At 34.8% G+C, this 21,792-nt stretch overlaps 1 protein-coding gene across 5 annotated transcripts in view; it reads right to left on the bottom strand.

Annotated features, from left to right (window-relative positions):
• Positions 1-21,792, bottom strand: part of IMMP1L (inner mitochondrial membrane peptidase subunit 1) — a 74,212-nt gene that overhangs the window by 12,752 nt on the left and 39,668 nt on the right. For all 5 annotated transcript variants that reach the window (XM_089915011.1, XM_022583710.3, XM_089915014.1 and 2 more), the window contains 3 exons: positions 14,042-14,175; positions 12,429-12,517; positions 8,501-8,627 (listed from right to left, as the gene is read on the bottom strand). In XM_089915011.1, coding sequence (XP_089771137.1) covers positions 8,501-8,627; positions 12,429-12,517; positions 14,042-14,146 — 321 coding nt within the window. In that variant the 5' untranslated portion in view covers positions 14,147-14,175. The remainder of the gene's footprint in view (positions 1-8,500; positions 8,628-12,428; positions 12,518-14,041; positions 14,176-21,792) is intronic.

The raw sequence follows: 21,792 nt of genomic DNA, 5'->3' as shown, positions 1-21,792 counted from the left end.
CTCCTGGGACACAGCCTCATTAAGGAAGATGCCTGATGCTGGGATTGGTTTGGGGTTAGGTGCACTTGCAGTTACGGTCAGAAGTGCGTTATCAGTCTATGTCCCCAGACCTACTCTGACTTTCTTTACATAGGGAAGTCAGGTCAAATTTCAAGTCTCTTCAGATGACAGGAGGTTTTTCTAATTCTTCCTGATTTAGAGATTCATACACACAATGTACAGGAAGTAGATCAGAATCTTAAGTTGCATCTTAGAATTTTAAATTACTCACCCTATAGTTTTAGGTGCTTTATCTCCCTTCCCTGTTGGCTCTGTATGTCTGTGTAGTAGACAGGCAAGCACTAGCTATGCCAAACTAAACGATTCCTAAATTTTCTTAAAGTAGTTATGAAAATTCCAACCCAGGAGGAAGCACTCTCGCATATCTAGGTTAGCAGTATAATGGCTTGTAATGTCAATATTTTTCGGCTATTTTACTATACAACTGTTTTATAATATGCATACTTGCTTTTAAATCTGTAATTTCTCTTTTCCTTTCTTATTTAAGGTAGAAAATAGTTTACTAGAATGAGAATGCGTTTATAGACTAAGATTAAGTGGGTCACAGAAATCTGTACAATTTTGATTGCCCAAAGTGGTAACAGAAGAACTTCATTTAGTTGCTTATTTCAGAAGACATTTGAACATATTCCACTTAGTCCAGCAGACCACTGTATCAGGTTAGGAAGCCACATGACACTGGGAACACATTCTCTTTACGACCATCAGAGTGGGAGTCTGCCTCAGATGCTTACACTGAACAGCAGCATTACAATTTCAGTCTTAGGAATTTTTCCCAATTACTTTTTTAATAAGTTTATTTATTTATGTTGGCTGCGTTGGGTATTTGTTGCTGCGTGCGGGCTTTCTCTAGTTGCAGCGAGCAGGGTCTACTCTTCATTGTGGCTTCTCTTGTTGTGGAGCATGGGCTCTAGGTGCACGGGCTTCAATAGTTGTGGCATGTGGGCTCAGTAGCTGTGGCTCGCGGGCTCTAGAACACAGGCTCAGTAGTTGTGGCGCACAGGCTTAGTTGCTCCGCAGCATGTGGGATCTTCCCAGACCAGGACTCGAACCCACGTCCCCTGCACTGGCAGGCGGATTCTTAACTACTGCACCACCTACTTTTAAGCAACCTAAAGGTATAGAGGTCTCATATAACTTGCAGATAAAACTATACGTAATATGGCATTTTACTGAATTGCATAAATGCCTCCCCAGAATCCCACCCATGGCACTGACTTTCCAACTTTGAGTGGTTAAAATATTTTCAGGTGAGCAAAACATGTTAGTTTCAGGAAGAGTTACTACCCTTTCAGTAGAAATGTTGATTTCATAAATACATATACATACTCAAACATATATTACGATAAAATACATTTCTACAAAGTAATATTTTATAAACTACATATTTTTGTTAAACTAAGACCAAATTATTCTGAAAATGTTCAGGGAACACATCAGAAAATGCTTAAGTAGTGGGAGCCTCAAAGATGATTCTTTAGTGTTAACATCAGAAGAAAAACACCTCAGAACTGTAAACACTAAGTCAAATTTATCTTCAGAATTGTTAGCTATAGGATGAAAAAGTCACGTCATCTCCGCAGTCAACTTCACTTTAGCAAAAAAGTAAACATATTTCCTCTGCATCAGCTGCAATCAAGGCATTAGCAGTATGCCGTGATTGACTACCCTGGGAGCCGTTGCTGAGAAATGGATGTGAAGCACAGGTTTTTATCACTATAGTCTGCAAAAAGCAAGTCCCTTGTTTAGATATCCTAGTTGTAATAAGTGACATTATTAGGTAGTTCTTCTATTTAAATGACATAAGGATTTAGTGTATCAGCAGCTTATAATAAACAAACCCTTTCAATCTGATGATTCCTTTCCCTACAGAGAAGTACTTTTTCTGTTTATAATACAAGTGGTAATAGAAGACCATATGGTTGTGACTTTTAGCTCAAGTAAATGACATTTAAACAAACAGAAAAACAGCATTAGGATATTCAAGGATTTGAACTATAATGTAAATACACAGTACACGTTGGGGGCTATCAGTGTTCATAAAGTGACCATTTTCTAATGTTTCCCAATTAGTGAGATTGTTTTTCAGCTGGCCAATCAGTTTTGTTTAAATATTTTTCAATACACAGTAAAACAGATTTATTACTAGCATATTATCCCATTTCCAAGTTCTCCTTTTAAGAACACTACCACCAGGGCATCCTGAGAACATTTAATCAGTTCTTTCTGAAATGTGAAAATGTCTCTATTTCTTACATTTCTGCCAATAACAATAATGATGTTGTTATTAACATACTCTACAATTCAAAAAGAAAAATGTAAGAAATACTACATTTCTTACACACCTACCATCACTCTACTGTGGTAACAGACTAGCATTTGATGAACATTTCACTTTTTGTGTATGATTCTGGAATCTGTGGTATCAAGAACCGAAAAGCTTTATATAACTGGATATTTTGATAGGTCAAAAATAAAAGCAAAAACATAATTTTTCTAATAAGCACAGATACATTTCCTTTAACAATAGCAAAAGATGCTATGCTTTAACTACAGGAAAATACTGAAATCTCCATAATATTTCTGTTAACATGCTCATCTTCAACAAGGTGGCTGCTATGGCTGAGAAACTAAAATTCAATAAATAAAGTTTTAATTATTTGAAAGATTTAGAAAAAAAGATCCTTCGTTTTATAATAACCACTGGAAAGCAGAAGTTTACACTTAAAGGAACAGTTTACCAGCTTCAGATAACAACTTATCCATCCTTAATCTGCCAACCAATAAAAGAATCAAAAGAACAAAATACCTGTAGAGTTGTTACATATGTCCAAAGGCACATCATTTCTACTGAAATGTAGAAAACTCTCATTACCACACAAACTAATTAGTAGGTACCGCATGTTGCAAGGGCAACTTAGCCTTCATAGTAACAAAACCACCACACCATTTCTAGAGAATCAAATCTTCCCTCAAAATGAGAACAAGGTTAAGTCCAGGGTACCTCAATTCCACCAGTCCTTCAGAAGATTTAGATGAGACCAAGTTCAGAGTACTCCAAACTAATTATTCAAAGCCAGGTAAATGTTTAATCTGCTTTAATAAAAGGGCTGAAAACTATCATTCAGTCCAAATAGAAGTCACTTGGGGAAAGAAACGTTTAATCAGCACAATGCTACACTGGTACAAAGTAACAGGGGCATTCCAATATTTTCTATAACACTTACCTGCAGTTATGGAGAATGGTCAAGTAGCCCTACCATGGAAGAAAGAGCTTTCAAGTCTTCTATGAAGACTAGAATAAACACAGATTGGCCAGTTCAGCATTAGCATACAGTGTGGTGAGCTACAGGAACATCTATATTACTGAAAAATAGAACATCGTGCACTTTACTCCAGAGCGAGTTTGCAGTAAAAACCAGAAGAAACTGAGTAGAATAGAAACTAAAACAAAACACTGTCAGACTCTAGTCATATATCCATTTGTCCACCCTTCAAGTATTTTTAAAGTATCTACTAGATGCCAAATAAAGTTTAGGTGTTGAGGAATCAGCTGAGATCAAAACAAACCTCTGCCATTAAGAACCTTACATGGTAGAGCAAGGGTCAGCAAACTTTTTCTGTAAAAGGCCAGATAGTAAATAGCTAAGCTTTGCAGACCACAGAGTCTCTGTTACAATGACTCAACTCTGCTGTTTTACTGAAAGCAGTCACAGACAATATGTAAATAAATGAGTGTGGCCATGTTCCAATGAAACTTTAATTACAAGAACAGGCAGCAGGAAGAGTGTAGGGTCTAGTAGGCCATCAAAAGGACCATGGCTTTAATTATGAGATGGGAGGCCACTGAGCTCTTTGGGTAGAAGAGTAACATTATTTTTATGAAAAAGCATAATTATTAAAAAGGTTCATTTCAGTTACTGTGTGAAGAGTAGTCAGTAGAGGGGTAAGGATGCAAGAAGATGGGAAAGGTATAAGCTCAGAGAGAAGTTCAGAAGTTACTGCAAGAAAACAAGAGTGAGATGAATTTGACTTGCACCAGGATGGTAGCAGTGATGGGGGCAAGATGTCGTCTAATTCTGATTATATTTACAAGATATAATCTTGTAAACATGATTTGCTAGTGGATTGGATGGGAGGGTGAAAGAGGAAGAGAGGCAAGGATGACTCCAAGGTTTATGACCTGAGTGAGCAGAAGAATGGAGGCGCCTTTACCGTGATTGGGAAATACATGTGGGACAAGCCAGTTTTGGAAGGAAAATCAGTTTAGTTTTGGACATATTAAGTTCAAGGGGAACATTATATACTAAGGTAGAGATATTAAACAGACTATCAGATATATGATTCTGGAGTTCAGGAAAGAAGCTGTGGTTGATATAAATTTAGGTCTTGAGTTAGATAGTATTTAAAACCATGAGACAGGAAGAGGTCACCTTAAGTGCACGTATATAAAAACAAAAGAAGTTTAAAATACAAACCCTGAGTTACTCCAGTATTTGGAGGAACCAACAAAGGACACTCAGAAGAAGCAGAAAGAGAGGAAGAAAACCTAAAGAGAGTGGTATCCCCAAAACTAAGTGAAACCAGGCTTTAAGAACAACTACTTCAAATACTAAGAATAGGTCAAGTAAAACGAGGACCGAAAGCTGATCACTGGATCAACAACAGAGAAGTCATCAGTGACTCTTAACAACAGCCTTTTCAATAAAGTGCTGGGGACCAAAGTCTAAGTGGAATGAGTTCAAAAGAGAATATAAAGTTCAGAGTCGAGTCAGTAAGTATGCACGACTCTTTCCTATAGGAGGATGTGGTGCCAAAGGAGTTTGTTTGTTTAGATGGGAGATTTCATAGCATGTTTGTTTGCTGATAGGAACTTACTGTATTCCAAAATGACTAACTATACCACAGTTACATTATGGATTAAAATCACAGCCCTGAACTATGACACAATGTTATCCTGAGAAAGATTATAAAGTGTTACAGTTTCTTGATTAGCTTTATAAGAAAATTTTACTGTATTTCCTGAGTCCTGGCCCTATATTCCCTAGGGGAATGGAGACTACGTTAAATCGCCTGCTGTGCAGATCAACAGGAGAATGCCTGTTCATTTAATGTATTTCCTACCTGCTAAATGCTTCTTCCAAATAAATTATTTTTGGCAAATTAGTGGCTTCTAGCAGCAAACTGAGGAATTCCTATAGTATAGAAAGGCAAGTTATTCAAGATGTTTGAGCTGAGTACAATTTGTTTCTTTTGAGAGTCACAAATTAAGCTCATTTCCTAGTAGCCAATGCTCAGCCCATAACCCAAGGGAAAAAATCACTGGCCTCAATACCATGAAAATAAGCAAAACCCACTGCAATAGGACCTTGATAGGGACTGCTTCGTTTCCAAATGCTTAATGCAAAAAATAAATCACCTTTCGTAAGTGCTGCTTGCCACATGAACTTTTAGAACTCTGGAATGAATAAAATGGTTTCACATCACTTAACCAATGATCTGTTTATATTCTTGTTTGCCAACTTACAAACAATGCTATTTCTTTCATATGCTAAACTCTATGTTCTAGGTTCCAAATGACAATTTTGGTGTTTTGCTTTCTGAAGCACCTACTTAGGAGAATAAATGTTTTTTGCCTGAAATTCAAAACACATTTAATATATATCATCCTTATTATGCATCTCAATCAAGATCTGAATAGTAATGTCTTCATAACCTATAAACAACAATGATTTTTCTGAAAGGATGCACAGATAAGGGGAAGAAACCCCTTTCATAGCATGCAGCACCAGTGTGCTTCTGAGATAGCTGGAAAAGGGAACACTCTGGAGGGGCAGAATGCAAAAGGTTTGGATATCTCTTCAGTGCTCCAAACTTGGATGAATTTTTGTTATAAGTCACCTTGATTAATGGAACACATTTGCTAAAGTGGTTCTGTAATAGCCACACAATTCTTATGGCTTAAAAAACGCAGCCTAGTAAAACTGGTGGAGCCGGGAAGCCTTCAAAAATCACTGGCTTGTCTTTCAGAACTAATACTGGCCCTGATTAGAAACAGCTGCCTTTCTTTTTAAAAATAATAAAGACAAATACATTTTAAGGGAAATACAATTTATGAGATGGGAGTAGAAGTAATAATAGTAAGTAGAGGATATTTTGGGATGAAAAGTAGTGGCGTGGTAAAGAATATAGATTCTGGACAGAGCCAGGCTACCTGTGTTTGAATTCCAACTGTTTCTCTTACTGTTTGAAATTGGACAATTTATTTAACCTCCCTGTTGTTCAGCTTTCCCATCTGTCAAATGCTACTACCACCTTCACTGGGTTACTGTTTTGATGATTAAATAAATTAACCCTTGGAAAGAGTTTCAACAGTGTCAGGTACAGAGTAAGTACACAGTTAAGTGCTGGCCAATATTATTACAATTGTTTGTACACTTATAAACATGCAAACCAAAGTGAATGGAATACACCTGGAACAAAATGGCAGTGTCCCCTAATTTATCCTCTCAACAAACAAAAATTCGATGAATGTCTTCTTTAAATAGAATATTCAAAAAATGTACGTCTTATAGTCCTCTGGTTATTTTCTCTGATTACTTAGCAGAGATTTTATCTAAATCTTTTCATCCTAATGTTCCTCCTCTAATAATTTTAAAAGAAAACAACAGCAGTGTACACACTGTACACAGATAGTAGATGCTATCATTTATATATTTTGTTATTCTTTCTGTTGATAAAACTATTTCTGGTCTGAAGTATATGCTTGTTGCTAAAGCAACTTAGAAGTGACTAGAATGCCTCAAGAAATGAAAATAGTCATGTGAAGGTGAAACCATTACGTAAATAAGTGACATTTTTGAAAAATAAAAGGATAAGTATCCATGATGAAGGCCACAGAAAAATAGGTTACCTGATACCACATTCTCAACTTTAACATTATCACCATCAGCTAAGGATTCCTAGGATGTTTAGCACTGTAGTAATAAACATCAAAAGTGTAATAAACATTTGCACAGCTGAACCATAGTCTATTAAGAACGGTAAATAAATAACAGATTATTTAATAGTCTACTGATCAAACTTATAGGGCAATCAGAGGCTACTGTAGGTCAAAATAAATTTACAATGATGAAGACAATTTAACTCTTAATTATATGTTTACACTGGGGATGAAGATAAAGTTACTTAACAGATGTAACAGCTCTATTAATAATCTGACAGTGACACAGAAAATTTAAACAAAAATAGAAAATTAAATTATAATTAAAGAGAGAAGAGTATATGCTGAGTAAACAGAAGGCTGCCCTCCCCTGCCACAAGCTGTCTCAGCAGCCATGTGACTGGTGAAAGGGGCTCACACATTACATTTGCTCTTCACTCTTCCGTTCTACTGCTCTTGCTCTTCTTCCTAACTGAGTTGGCAAGTTGACTACACCAAAATATCTATCCTAAACATTTAAATAGGATTTTAAAAAACTAAACTACAAGACTGTGTTTGGTTTTACCAGATTTTCCACTAACAAGTCAGTGGAGAAACAATCTAAGCCAGAATTCCAGATTGCATTTACTTGTCATGTCTCCTTTGTCTCCTCCAGTCTATGACAATTCCTGACTTTCCTTTTTTTAAAGACCTTGACATTTTTGAAGAGTACTGGTCAATTATGTGGCAGAATGACCCTTTAGGGTTATTAGGTTAGGGTTTGTCTGATGTTTTCTCATGAGGCTATACCTTCTTTACAAGAGTACCACAAAGGTGATGTGCGCTTCTCAGTTCTTGAATTCAGGGGTCACATTATGTTGATGTCTTATTACAGGTAAAGTTAACCTTGATCACTCAGTTAAGGTGGTGTCTGCCAGGTTTCTCCTCTACGAAGCTACTGTTTTTCCCTTTGTAAAAATATCTTGGGAAAGATACTTTTTTTTTTTTTCCCCGTACGCGGGCCTCTCACTGCTGTGGCCTCTCCCGTTGCGGAGCACAGGCTCCGGGCGCGCAGGCTCAGCGGCCATGGCTCACGGGCCCAGCTGCTCCGCGGCATGTGGGATCTTCCCGGACCGGGGCAAGAACCCGTGTCCCCTGCATCAGCAGGCGGACTCCCAACCACTGCGTCACCAGGGAAGCCCGGGAAAGATACTTTGAGACTATGCAAATACACTATTTTTCCTCAAACGTCTGCCCATTATTTTGACATTCATTGGTTTATCTTGCCTGCAACAACTAATACTGAGATGTTTTTTATACAGGGTTTTAAAAGGAAATAAAATATATAAACTATAATGGCCATGTTGTTCTTGATACAAACATACTTAAATTCTAATGAATGCATTATTCTAACTTATATTCAAAATATGAATAAAAGTTATAATCATTTGTCAGTGTGTTCAGTTAATGTTAATCAACTATGATACCAATGAATAACATAATTGAAATGTTACTTACATAACTATGGCTTTTAAAGAAAACTGATGGACTACTGCTGAGAATTTTGTCTCCTTCCAAACCAATTACTCTTTTACAAATATTTGATTTTGGATCACTTGGGCTTTTTGCAATCACAATGTCACCTCTGAGGGGAAAAAGTCAAAGAAATGTCAGTGTTATTATTAGCATAAACACATGCATGGCACTGCTACAATACTTTTATAAAGCAACTTAAACAAAGCCACACCTTTTATCCTCTGATATACTGACCCTCCCATACATTTACCAGCTTTGAGAACCTTTGTGACTAACTTTATGGGTCAGAATCTAACAATGAGAGTGATGGAAGAGCTATTAGAAGATTCTAAAATTTCTGATAATTCCATGAGAATTATCTTCTTGCACTATACCCACTCAATGTTACTTCTGTGTCCAAATTTTAGAACCAAAACTATGAAAAAACAATTCCGTGTAAATACCATCAAATTAACCAAGCAAATTTGACTGCCCAGCAGTAGCACTGATTGACTCTAGAGCACATAAAAAGGTAGAAACATCATCTGTTTCCCTAGAGCTTAAAGAACTGAGGAATTGTAGCATATAAATTATATAACCTGGATAGTTTACAGTACAGTCAAAAAAGATATATTTGAGAAAAAATATCAGAAGACTCAGCCAAATAAAATGCTAAAAGCTATCCAAACATATATTACAAAAAATAAACTGGCAAATCAAACATATAGAACCAATATGGATATGATTACATATGGAAGACAGGATTCATGGAAGAAATAACAATCTACATGTATCAGAAGACTAAGAAGATATCGAAAATTGGAAAGGAAGAAGGAGATAAAAAAATATGACTAGTGCCTCAACCAAAGAGAATACAAAATGCTCTTTCTGCATGAAATGAGCAATAAGTGAATTCTGTTGCTCACAATCGAAAGGATTTAATATATTTACTTATTATCTGTACCAGGTTCAGGAAATAATTTGATGTTGCTTGTAATAAAAGATGCATATATCAAAACAATATCAAAAGTCGCAAAAATAAAAGGAAGATGATGGTTAAATCAGAAACCTAGTTATTGCTATATATAAGTATTACAATGAGTTCAAAACTTTTGGTAGTCAGGTCAAAAAATAAATTATGATTAATTACATGGCAATCATTACCTAATAAAATAAAGTTTAGTTTGGGAGGTATGACAAAATTTTCCTTAACAACTAAGTTAAAGAGGAATATACAAGAAGGATACCTATGTAAGGAAAGTAAAGATACCATCTTCATCAGAACTTTTACAGAAAATAGAGCAATAGTATTCAGAACAGTCATTTCTTGAGGTTATTCTTGATAAGAGTTGAATGCTATTAAAACACTAAATTCTATAATTTGGAGTGCAATATAAGGCTTACACTTGTTTGAAAATGTTATAAAGTATCTCTTTCCAACCAACTGGAACCACGTCAATGGAACTGTTCAGATGAATAAGTTTGCAAATATTGTAACCTATGTAACATACTAACGAAGTTGATTTTGGCTAGCTTTGGGGAAAGAAATGTTTTCCATGGGAGTTTTATTCAGCCTAAGTGTATTGTTTGTTTGTTTTTTGCGGTACGCGGGCCTCTCACTGTTGTGGCCTCTCCCGTTGCGGAGCACAGGCTCCGGACACGCAGGCTCAGCGGCCATGGCTCACGGGCCCAGCCGCTCCGCGGCATGTGGGATCTTCCCGAACCGGGGCAAGAACCCGTGTCCCCTGCATCGGCAGGCCGACTCTCAACCACTGCACCACCAGGGAAGCCCTCAGCTTAAGTGTTTTGACAAAATAATCAATATGATCCTCAAAACAAACTCTGCACTCGAATGGCAACGTAAAAATCATAATTCAGTCAAGGTGTTTTAATAGAAAGCATCATTACTGTATACTATATTTCTGGTGGTCTAACCAGATATTATAGGCACAGAGCTTAAATCAAAATATATAACCTTGGACTCTCAACTCTTTCAAATAGGATTTTAAAAGAAACTTAATAGAACTAAGACTGAAATTTTCCTGTATCATTTATAAATATCCTTATTATCCCCTCCTAGAGTGTAAGCTTTTGAAAACAAGGGTTAGTATCTTGCTAAGCCTAACATTCTCTATCAGGTACAGCACATCTTATAAGTGAGGTGCTCATTAACTATTTGTTGAAAGAATAAGTAGTAATAAGAGACTATGGTTGTCTCAAGTATGAGTGTTCGGTCCATTGGACTGAAAAATCTATGTCCTTTAGATACCAGATATGCATACTTTCATTTTCCCTAAATGAATGGCTACTCTATCTTTAGAAACAGCTAGCAAGAGGATCTCTTGCCAGGGGTCAGAGATTCCCCTGAAATCTCAAGAGTTCTGTGCTACAAAGAAAAAATACTCAGGACAGTAATGTTTTTAAAGTAGGAGTTACCAACTGACTACCTTGGCTGTAAAAGTTACTTTGGTATGTCTCCTATAAATGCCAAAGTTTGAACTGTCCTTCCATCTAATGGGCCCCCTGAAGGAGCAGAATACAAAATAAAACCTCTAAAGAATCTTAATTAATTTACTAAATATAGTTATTTGTATTACCACCTGAATGCAAAGAGTATCTATCCAAAAAAAAAAAAAGACAATATTGAGCTGTTCATTCAAACACTATTTAGCCAATGAGTCCAGCTCCTTGTTAAGGATGCTCAAGGACTATGAGAGTGAAATCATGTGATTAGCATGGAAAACAGAAGCTTGTCTTCATGTTGCAGCGAAGCTAGGTCTCCAGTTAATCCAAAGACTGTAATAAGTTATTTTGATACAAGTTAAAAAGAAAAGGAAGCTAGAACATAACCTGTTATATAAGTTTTATTTTATAACCCCATATCTATCAATTAGGTATTATCTTGAAGTTGTTACGGATAAAAGATCTGAGGAATTACCCACAGACCATGCTAGACCATACAGCTTGAGCAAGAGAGTTTCTATTTACAGAATCTAAGATAGTGGAAGAACGAGTAAACACAAAGAACATTTTTACACTATTCTTGGTGATTTTTCAGTAATGGGAAGTAGACTATAAAAAAGGACAATAATGAAAGAGGAATGCCTAAACCTACTTATGTTATAAGCTAAATACCAGCTCAAGTGAGTAAAATTTGTATTTTATGAAGATGAAATGTGATACAGATCTATTTTTTCAGAATTATGAAAAACTAATGGACCCCAAATTTTAGGGAATCAAAGGGGTGTCCTTTAGAAAATACACTAAATTACTAAAACTTCACATCCATTCAGAAGGAATAATAATCAGGGAGTTAAGTAGAATAAACAGTATCTCAAGGATTGGAAACACCATTTAGAGTAGGATTTTAAAAGATGTAGTGGCAAACAATATTTCCCAAGGAGTTTTTTAAATTAATATAATTAATCAGGAGACTTATAATAAATAAGATTCCTGGCTCCCAGCTATATACAGTGCTAGAGTCTAAAAATCACCGACTGCTCATCATAGACTATAGAGAATAAGACAGTCATCAATAGAAATGCAGGATTATTTTAAAAATTAAAAAATCAAATCACTGATTTGGATATGTAATGTAGCTTCTAAGTCCCTGGTTCTTTATTCAAAACATTCTAGGACAAACCCACCTCCCAACCCCCGCCGCAAAAAAAAAGTAAAGAAGGCTTGAATGCACATTATAAAAGGGACTGCTATCTACTTTGCACAATGATACAAGGAACTGCATGTTTAAAGAAACTATTAAAATTTCTCAAACTGAGAGAAAAAATTTGAGCCAAAATTTCACCCAGTTGGTCATTAATTTGGTTATTTACAAAAGAGTTTTTAAAGCTAAAGTTAAGAAAGTGCAGAAAAGACACAATGTATATGTGTGTTTTCACCATCAATTTAATATACCTGTGGCAGAATTTACCTTTGGATACCATAAAAATGTCGACTAAGATTTTCTGCAAAAACAATATCTGAATTTTGAATTGTAGGCTCCATTGATGGTCCAGAACACTGAAAGAAAGGCAATTTTTAAATTTAAGTTGAAAACCTTTTAAAATATAAATCATCTGAGCAGGCTTAAAAGAAAGAAAATCAAGCAAATGTTCTTCAAGCTTGGAGGATGATTCATAATAAGCTGGAAGCTCCAAGATAAGTTCAACTCTACAGAGTAGCCAGCAAGTCTGGAAAAACAGGCAAAATATATTTAAAATGGTTTGTTAATATTATATTATAATAGAGAAATAAAATAACATCTATGTTTCCAAATTTTGGCCATCTTGTAAAATTTAAGCATCATGAGGGCACGGACTTTGTCTCTCATGTTCCCAATTGTGTAACCAAGGTCAAGAACAGTGCTTGGCATAAGGTTGATACTCAATATATACTTGTTGAATGAATAAATTAATGATTTTTTTTTCTTGCTACTGTCAGCTATCATCCAGTGCCCATGACAGTTATTTACCAAGTGGTATCATACTATTCTCAATGAGTTGATGCCTTTCCTTTTCTTCCAAGAGAACAGCTTACTCATTTGATGGGGCTGCAACTTATATTTTCTATTGAAAAATATTGGCATAATGAGATGTACTTTAAAGATTTTCATATTAGTAGGTAAAACAATTATCTTCATATATATCTCAAAACTGTAATAAATGATCATTGCAACTTGAAAAATCTAAACACAACAGTCTCCATTCACTCCACTTACATGTAAATAAAACTTTTTACTCAAAACTTCCTACTTGGGCAGAAAAAACAAAGACCACAATGCAGGTTTTTTGCTAACTCTGTAGCCTACTGGAAATACCAATGTAAATTTAAAAAAATCAAAGAGGGGAGTTTCAGTTAAATATATTTATTTGCATTACTCCAGCTCAACTTGAGATTATATGACTGTGAATATCTTAGGGTAAACCTGATAAAAATAGCAACACCAACAGCAAAACTTACTGACTGAACAATCAATTTATTCTTTCATTTATATGACAAAAGGTTAGTATTGTCATGGTCGATAGATTTATGATGCAATATTAAGGAAATGCATTGGTAGGAGGACAGCCTTAACATTTTGATGTTGACACAAGGCAGAATAATCATTTATTTTCAGGACAGTTATTGATACTCTTCACAGTGGTTAAAAGTAGGGGTTTTGAAAATCAGAGAAATCTGTGCTGAAATTCCAAGTCTACTTGGAATTGTGGGACCTGCAGAAAGTTACTTAAGCTTTCTGAGCCTCAGTTTCCTCATGTGTATAAGAGATTTCTAGTAAGTATCTCATAGTGTAAAAGATTAAATGAGTTAATAAATGTAAAACATCAAACACATCCTGGAACACAGTAAGTAGCATTCAATAAATGGTAAAAACTAGTATTATTAGATTAATAGGGCCTTTGTGCCCCTGCAAGAAACAATGCAGGACCATATTTAAAGTTACAGTTCTTATATTTTATATCAGTGCCAATTCAAACACTCTCTTCCTTCAATTAAAAAAAAAACATATTTTAAATGATTATTTTCTTGAATGTAAAAACTTACCATGACAACACCACCAACGTATTCAAAAGCACAATGAGCTATACAGCCATACTGAATAGTATAGCCAACAAGCCGAAAGGTTTTTCCCAGAACACCACGAAGCATAGTTCTATGTAGACTCTGCCACCATTGGCCTGATGGTAAATTTCAAAAAGTTTCATGATCAATACTATTTAAAAACACTTAAGAAATAGCTCTATTGTAAAATATTTTACAATCACCCAGAGTGTATTAAATGCCTAATATGGTTTGGTGCAGAAAATCAAGAGTTTATTTTCATTTTTGCCGAAGGTTTATTAAAATGGCAAATTATAGCCACTTAATATTGTGATCTTCTAAACAGAGATTATATTCAAATATCACTGGGTTTATATATGAATTAGATAACTAGTAGACTCTGAACTTGTCTCTCTCCTTTCATGCCTTGGTTATTTCTTGGTATTAAGGCAGATGTCTAAGAAATGATATTAACTCTTTCAAATACTAATAATAGTTTTTCATACTGTTGCCTGCTATAGTACATCAGTTCTCGTCATAACATAATATAGGAATAAAGGGGAAAGCACTAGAATAGGTGTATGAAAACGCAAGTTTTAAACTGCTTCCTTTATTAATTTGCATGATCTTCAATGAATCACTTAACCTCTCTGAGCCTTAATAAAATGGAAATAATAGTATCTCACAGAATGGTTCTGAGAATCAAATTCAATAACATGTCAAAGTGGCTTTGTAAATTATAAAGTTACATTCAGTTTTCAGTTATTAACTATTGATATAACAATGAAAACATGAATATTATGAAACAGCACAAAGAAACATGTATTTTTAGAAAGCTATATACCTTAACATATTGATATTACTCATCTAAAACAGTCCTAGTATTTGTCCCTTCCTTTCCATTTACCTGCTAAAACTATGTTTCAAGCATTTCTCAACTAACGGCCTAATGCTTAGGCCTAGACTCCTATGCACTGTTCTCAGATTAAATTTACTAAAACACATCAACAATAATAATAATATGTAACATTTGCTCAATGCTTGGATATGTCAGGTTTTACAAATTAATCTCTGTGAGATAGATAGTATTACCATTATCATTTTATAGATAAGACAAAGGAACCTAAGAGTAGTAAACTTGCATGCTAAAGATCACAAAATCTGAAAATGATACTCAAGAACTTAACAATTATGTTACAGTGACTTCCATATTACTCCCTTGCTCCCATAACCTCAATGGCTCTCTATCAGATCAAGTACAGATTACTCATTTTCAGGATTTTTTACAGATGGTTCCCATTCCATCCTCAGATTCCAACCTGATCTTCCCTGATGCTCCTACATGAATGAACTACTCCATCATACTGGTCCAGTTTACTTACGGTATACTGCCCAACCAACACTTATGTATGCCAATACCCATGCCTGGAATATACCCATCATGATACCCATCATGTATCTAATTTTTAACTCTTCTCCAAATGCTCTCAACAGGCAAGTTTTTCCTTCTCCTCTGGGTTCCTATGGTTCCTTATGTTCATTTTTTAATGATTAAGAACACTGTTTCTAAAGCTGATCTTGTCTTGAGCAGGTATCCTGGCTCCACCATATTTTAGCTGTGTGATCTTAGGAGGTTATTTTACCTCTGTAAACCTCAAGTGCCTTTCCCTGTAAAATGGCCTTAGTATCAGTACCTACCTCAGAGAGTTAGTGAGGATTACATATAATATCAGATATATAGTCTGTGTAGCAGAATATATCAATAAATTCTAGTTACTGTATCATTCACTTGGCAATCAGCACGTGCTGTATAACCTCATAACATTAGTTGCATTTTCAAGTGTCTAAGTTTCTCCCTAACTTATGTTTAAATAAAATAATAGAATTTTTTTTTTTTTGGCTGCACCACATGGCTTGCAGAATCTTAGTTCCCCAACCAGGGATTGAACCCAGGCCCTCGGCAGTGAAAGTGCGGAGTCCTAACCACTGGACCGCCAGGGAATTCCCGATAATAGAATTTTAGAGCCCACAGCATAGAACTATATCCTTTTTTATTACTTATTAGTGTTTATTCACCTATTAAACATTTATTATGTCTTCTCCCCTAACAAGTCTTCTCTGGCAGCACCCCAAGAAATGTTACTTATGCTTTGCGTCACTCACCTACCTTAAGCATACACTGATTATAATACTTACCACACTGTATTATTCATATCTTTTCCCTTATTACATACTATATTTGCTTATATGTCTGTGGGCAGTGACTGTGCAGTATTCATCTTTGGGTCCTTAGGGCCTACCAAAGAATGCTTGCCTGACTGAATTAATGAATAAATATTGGACCCAAATCTCCTATAATTTCAACATCTTTAGTATGATAAAAATGGTTATAAGGTTCAAAATGATTATCAGAAGACCACTAAGATTTTTGGTTAATGAGGAGACATGTTAATGTCATACTCACTGAAGAAAGAAAAAAACTGTCAGTAACATATTAAAAAGTGTTCTCATTAAATCTTTTAAGTAATATGAAATAGTCCATCTTAGGAATCTGGCTTACGGTAATAACTGATGCACTTTAAAAAATACTGATATTTAGAATTTAATAAATAAGAAGTGATATTTAAAAACACTTCATAACTGAGGTTCAATTAATTCAGAAAAGACTGAAGAGGAATAACAATAATAGAACATTATTTGTAAAGTTAATTAGGTTGTGTAAACACTACTTTGCTCCCACTATAAAACTAGGGAAAAAAGTAGGGGTTAAGTCCGAAAGCTTAGCTTCGAAAATGTGATCTATGAAAACAAATCCTAAAAAGTAGTGAAATGAATATTACATTTAAAAACTAAAACAGAAATGAGCTTACCTGATGTTAGAGAGGGGATATATTATCAAACAAGAAGAAACATGTGGCACTCAGCAAGAAGATATTGTTAACACAGATAAAAGGTGAAATTTAGAGGGGAAATTAATAGCAATCTACCAAAATTTAAATAACTTGGATTATGCAATAGATTATACATTTGGCTAAAAAACATACTAAAAAAATACAAAGATGCTATAACAATACAATGGTTCTGATTCACTGAGAGGCCCTGTAATTAACTCCCATTCAGAAGTAATTGGGGCCATAAAGCCTTTTTTTTATTACTCAGTAAATGCTCAATCCCAAATACAATGTTTCTGATGAAACTGTCTCATAAAATAATAAAACAGATGAGTGATCAGAAGAAAGAAGTTAACAGACATTGTTTCTTCCCTAGAGATATTAGCAACAGAATGGTGTCTGAAGTGTCTGAAACTATTTTGGATCTTAATCTCCTAGATGAAAAGAGCAATGGAGCTATTTATAGAGGACTCTGAGGGTCAAGACTACTTGGTCATATATTTAAAAGTGCAATGAGGAGCACTGTTGAGAAATACTGAAATTGAGAATAAGAGCTGATGAATTTTTTTTAAGAGAAATCTCAGAGTAGAAAGTAACATTCATATAAGACATAAATAAACCACATACACTGCTAGCACTCAGTAGATCTACTAGCAAAAGGGATTAAATAACACAGAGGTTTCAAACCTCTGGTTTACATAGTGATTTCAAGGGGTCCATGACTCTATATATGCATACATTTGCCAGATACCTTGTTTGTCCCTCTGGACTCACTCTCTACCTTTCTCCATACTGCTCTCTGCACTTGGAAAACTGACCTATATGAACTACATCAAGGCACTTCAGTCAAGCTTCGACTTCCAGCAGGACGTCAGAGGAAGGAACGGTTATATATTTTCCTGGCTCCCTCCCTCTAGAGTCTTCTCAGGCTGGCTATGTCTTTGGACGAAAGGTCATTGTCTCCAAAGGCAGAGGAGCCACTTTGAGGGGTTTCCCATTGGCCAAATTTGAGATTTAAAAAAAAAATAATAACAGTAATAAATAATATATTAGAATAAAAATGAAATCGACTGAGGACATTTTTTTAAATAGAAGTATGTGTTGGGGACAAGGAAAGTTCTTTATCAAAAAAATGGCAGCTAATATATATAGAGAGAGGGAATAATGAAATTATTACCAATGTAATAATTCATTCAGGCAAGGGCCATTAATAGATGTTTAAAATTACCGGATGATGTTCTTGGATTAGAAGAATTAACATTATTAAAATGGCCATACTACCCAAAGCAATTTACAGATTTAATGTTATCCCTATCAAATTACCCATGACATTTTTCAAAGAACTAGAACAAATAACGCTAAAATTTATATGGAACCACAAAAGACCCAGAATTGCCAAAGCAATCCTGAGGAAAAAGAACAAAGCTGGAGGCATAACCCTCCCAGACTTCAGACAATACTACAAAGCTACAGTAATCAAAACAGCATGGTATTGGCACAAAAACAGACATACGGATCAATGAAATAGAGAGCCCAGAAATAAGCCCACACACCTACGGTCAATTAATCTTCAACAAAGAGGCAAGAATATACAATGGAAAAAAGACAGTCTCTTCAATAAGTGGTACTGGGAAAACTGGACAGCATGTAAAAGAATGAAATTAGAACACTCTCTAACACCATACACAAAAACAAACTCAAAATGGATTAAAGACCTAAATGTAAGACCAGATACTATAAAACTCCCAGAGGAAAACATAGGCAGAACACTCTTTGACATAAATTGCAGCAATAATTTTTGAATCTGTCTCCTAGAGTAATGGAAATGAAAGCAAAAATAATAAAATGGGACCTAATGAAACTTGAAGCTTTGCACAGCAAAGAAAACCATAAACAAAATGAAAAGACAACCTACAGAATGGGAGAAATTATTTGCAAACGATGTGACCAACAGGGCTTAATTTCCAAAATATACAAACAGATCATACAGCTCAATATAGAAAACAAACAACCCAATCAAAAAATGGGCCAAACACCTTAATAGACATTTCTCCAAAGAAGGCATACAACAGGCACATGAAAAGATGCTCAGTATCGCTAATTATTAGAGAAATGCAAATCAAAACTACAATAATATATAACCTCACACGGGTCAGAATGGCCCTCATCAAAAAGTCTACAAATAATAAATGCTCGAGAGGGTGTGGAGAAAAGGGGACCCTTTTACACTGTTGGTGTAAATGTAAATTGGTGCAGCCACAATGGAGAATAGTATGGAGGTTCCTTTAAAAACTAAAAATAGAGTTACCATATGATCCTGCAATCCCACTCCTAGGCATATATCCAGAGAAAACTCTAATTCAAAAAGATACATGCACCCCGATGGTCACAGCAGCACTATTTACAACAGCCAAGACATGGAAACAACCTAAGTGTCCATCAACAGATGAATGGATAAATAAGATGTGGTACATATATCTATCTATCTATATCTATATCTATATATATACACAATGGACTATTACTCAGCCACAAAAAAGAATGAAATATTGCCATTTGCAGCAACATGGATGGACCCAGGGATTATCATACTAAATAAAGTCAGAAAGAGAAAGACAAATAACATATGATATCACTTATATGTGGAATCTAAAAAAATGATACAAATGAACTTATTTACAAAACAGAAATAGACTCACAGACATAGAAAACAAACTTATGGTTACCAAAAGGGAAAGGCGAGGGGAAGGATAAATTAGGAGCTTTGTATTAACAGACGCACACTACTTTATGTAAAATAGATAAACAACAAGGTCCTACTGTATAGCACAGGGAACTGTATTCAATATCCTGTAATAAACCATAATGAAAAAGAATCTGAAAAAGAAGAGATAGATAGATAGATAAACTGAACCACTTTTCTATACACAGGAAACTAACACAACACTGTAAATCAACTGTAGTTCAATTTTAAAAAATACTGGGTAAAAGGTTGTTGGTAAACAGGACATGTGCAAAGTATTAAAGTAAATAGTTTATTATTTACAAAGGGAACAGAATACCTTTACATGAAGAGATCAAGTAAATATTACCTTTACATGAAGAAATCAAGTACATATTAACTATGTGATCAAATTTAGCTGCATAAATAATGGTAAAAACTGATATGTAGCTTCCTGACATGATGCAGTGACATACAGTAGTACATCAACATCTTTGTACTATTCTTGCCAGAAGTGTATAACCTAAATCTAATTATGAACAATCAGACACATTGTTTATAATCCATAAACAACTTGAACACTTAAAATATAAATTTAATAAAATAATAAGAGTATTATTTTAAATTATAAGAATAATTTAAAATATAAGGACATGACAACCAAATACAATATGAAACCCTTAACTGGATCCTGAAGCAAAAGAAAAAGAAAAGCAATAAAAGATATTATGGGAAATTTGAACATAGCCTGTAAATCAAAACACATCATCGTTTCAATGTTATATTTAACAATATCATGACTATGCAGAATGATCTTGTTCACAGGAGAAAAACACTGATTTAAAGATGAATGTAACTGTAACTTTCTTTCACATGGTTTACTTCTGCTACTAATAATATAGACATATGTAGATAAATTTATACACACGCATATACAAATATATACATACACATATATATGTGTATATATATATATATATATATATGGAGGAATAGAGAAAGATAATATGGCAAGATGTTCACTGTAAATCCAGATGGAGTGTATATGAATGTGTATAACTTTTTTTTCAACTCTATAATAGAATTTTTAAAAGAAGAAACACTTGGAGGAAAAGGAGTGTCCTCATAGTCATTAGGTCATTCAATCATTCAACCAATATTTATTGAGCTTCTACTATATGCCAAATACTGTGTTCAGCCCTGGAAATACAATAATGAACACGACGCCTGCCCTTATAGAGTTTATACATTATTGGGTCAGATGTCACACACACATACAAAGTAGACAAACATGTAAATATATTAAATAATTTCCATAAAGGAAAAAATAGGGTAAAGTGATACAGAATTATTGGTGGGACATATTTTTCTTAAGGATGAATCAGGAAAGATTTCTCTAAGAGAATACCACTAAAGTTAGGTCCTGAAAGATGAAATAACTATGGAAATTGTGGAAAGAACATTAAAAGCAGATGAAACAGAAAGCATGTGCTTAAGGAATTAAAAGAAGACTGGAGCACTGTGTGAAGGACATTAAATGAGACTAGAAAAAGAGGAAAAATTATTCAAGTCTTGTAGAACTTTGGATTTAATTCTAAGACTAATGGGAAGCCACTGAAGGATTTAAGCAGGAGAGTAACATGATCTGATTTAGAATTTAAGATCACTCTCACTGTTATGTAGAGAAAAGGACTGGAATGGGTGCAAGATTAGAAATGCTGGGAGGGTAGTTAGGCTGGACCAACTACAGAAGTGGCAATGGAGATGGAGAAAAATGGACAGATTTGAGAAACTCTGGGAGCAAAATAAATGGCAAGGAAAAGGAAAGAATCAGGATGACCCTCAAGTTTCTGGACTGAGTAACTGGGTAAATGGAAGTCTATTTACAAGGTTCCTCTCAACACACACACTGGGATAGAAAATGAAGGGTCTGACTTTGGTCATGTTAAAATTGATGTATTTGTGAGATATCCAACTGGACATGTTAGAGACTGGCGCTCTGGAACTTAAAGGAAGTTTCATACGTGGGAAGTCTTAAAAAAAATTACTATCTTAGGACTATATTCTACTACAAACAAGAGAAAACTAGAATAACAGTAAAGTAAGGGATTTATTTTCTATTAACACTAGTTGCTATATCC

The sequence above is a fragment of the Delphinapterus leucas genome, chromosome 7, assembly GCF_059928025.1.
Source record: "Delphinapterus leucas isolate spDelLeu-1000000601 "Yukka" chromosome 7, BTC_Dleu_Yukka2, whole genome shotgun sequence".
Lineage (NCBI taxonomy): Eukaryota > Metazoa > Chordata > Mammalia > Artiodactyla > Monodontidae > Delphinapterus > Delphinapterus leucas.
This window is presented reverse-complemented; position numbering and strand designations above follow the sequence as displayed.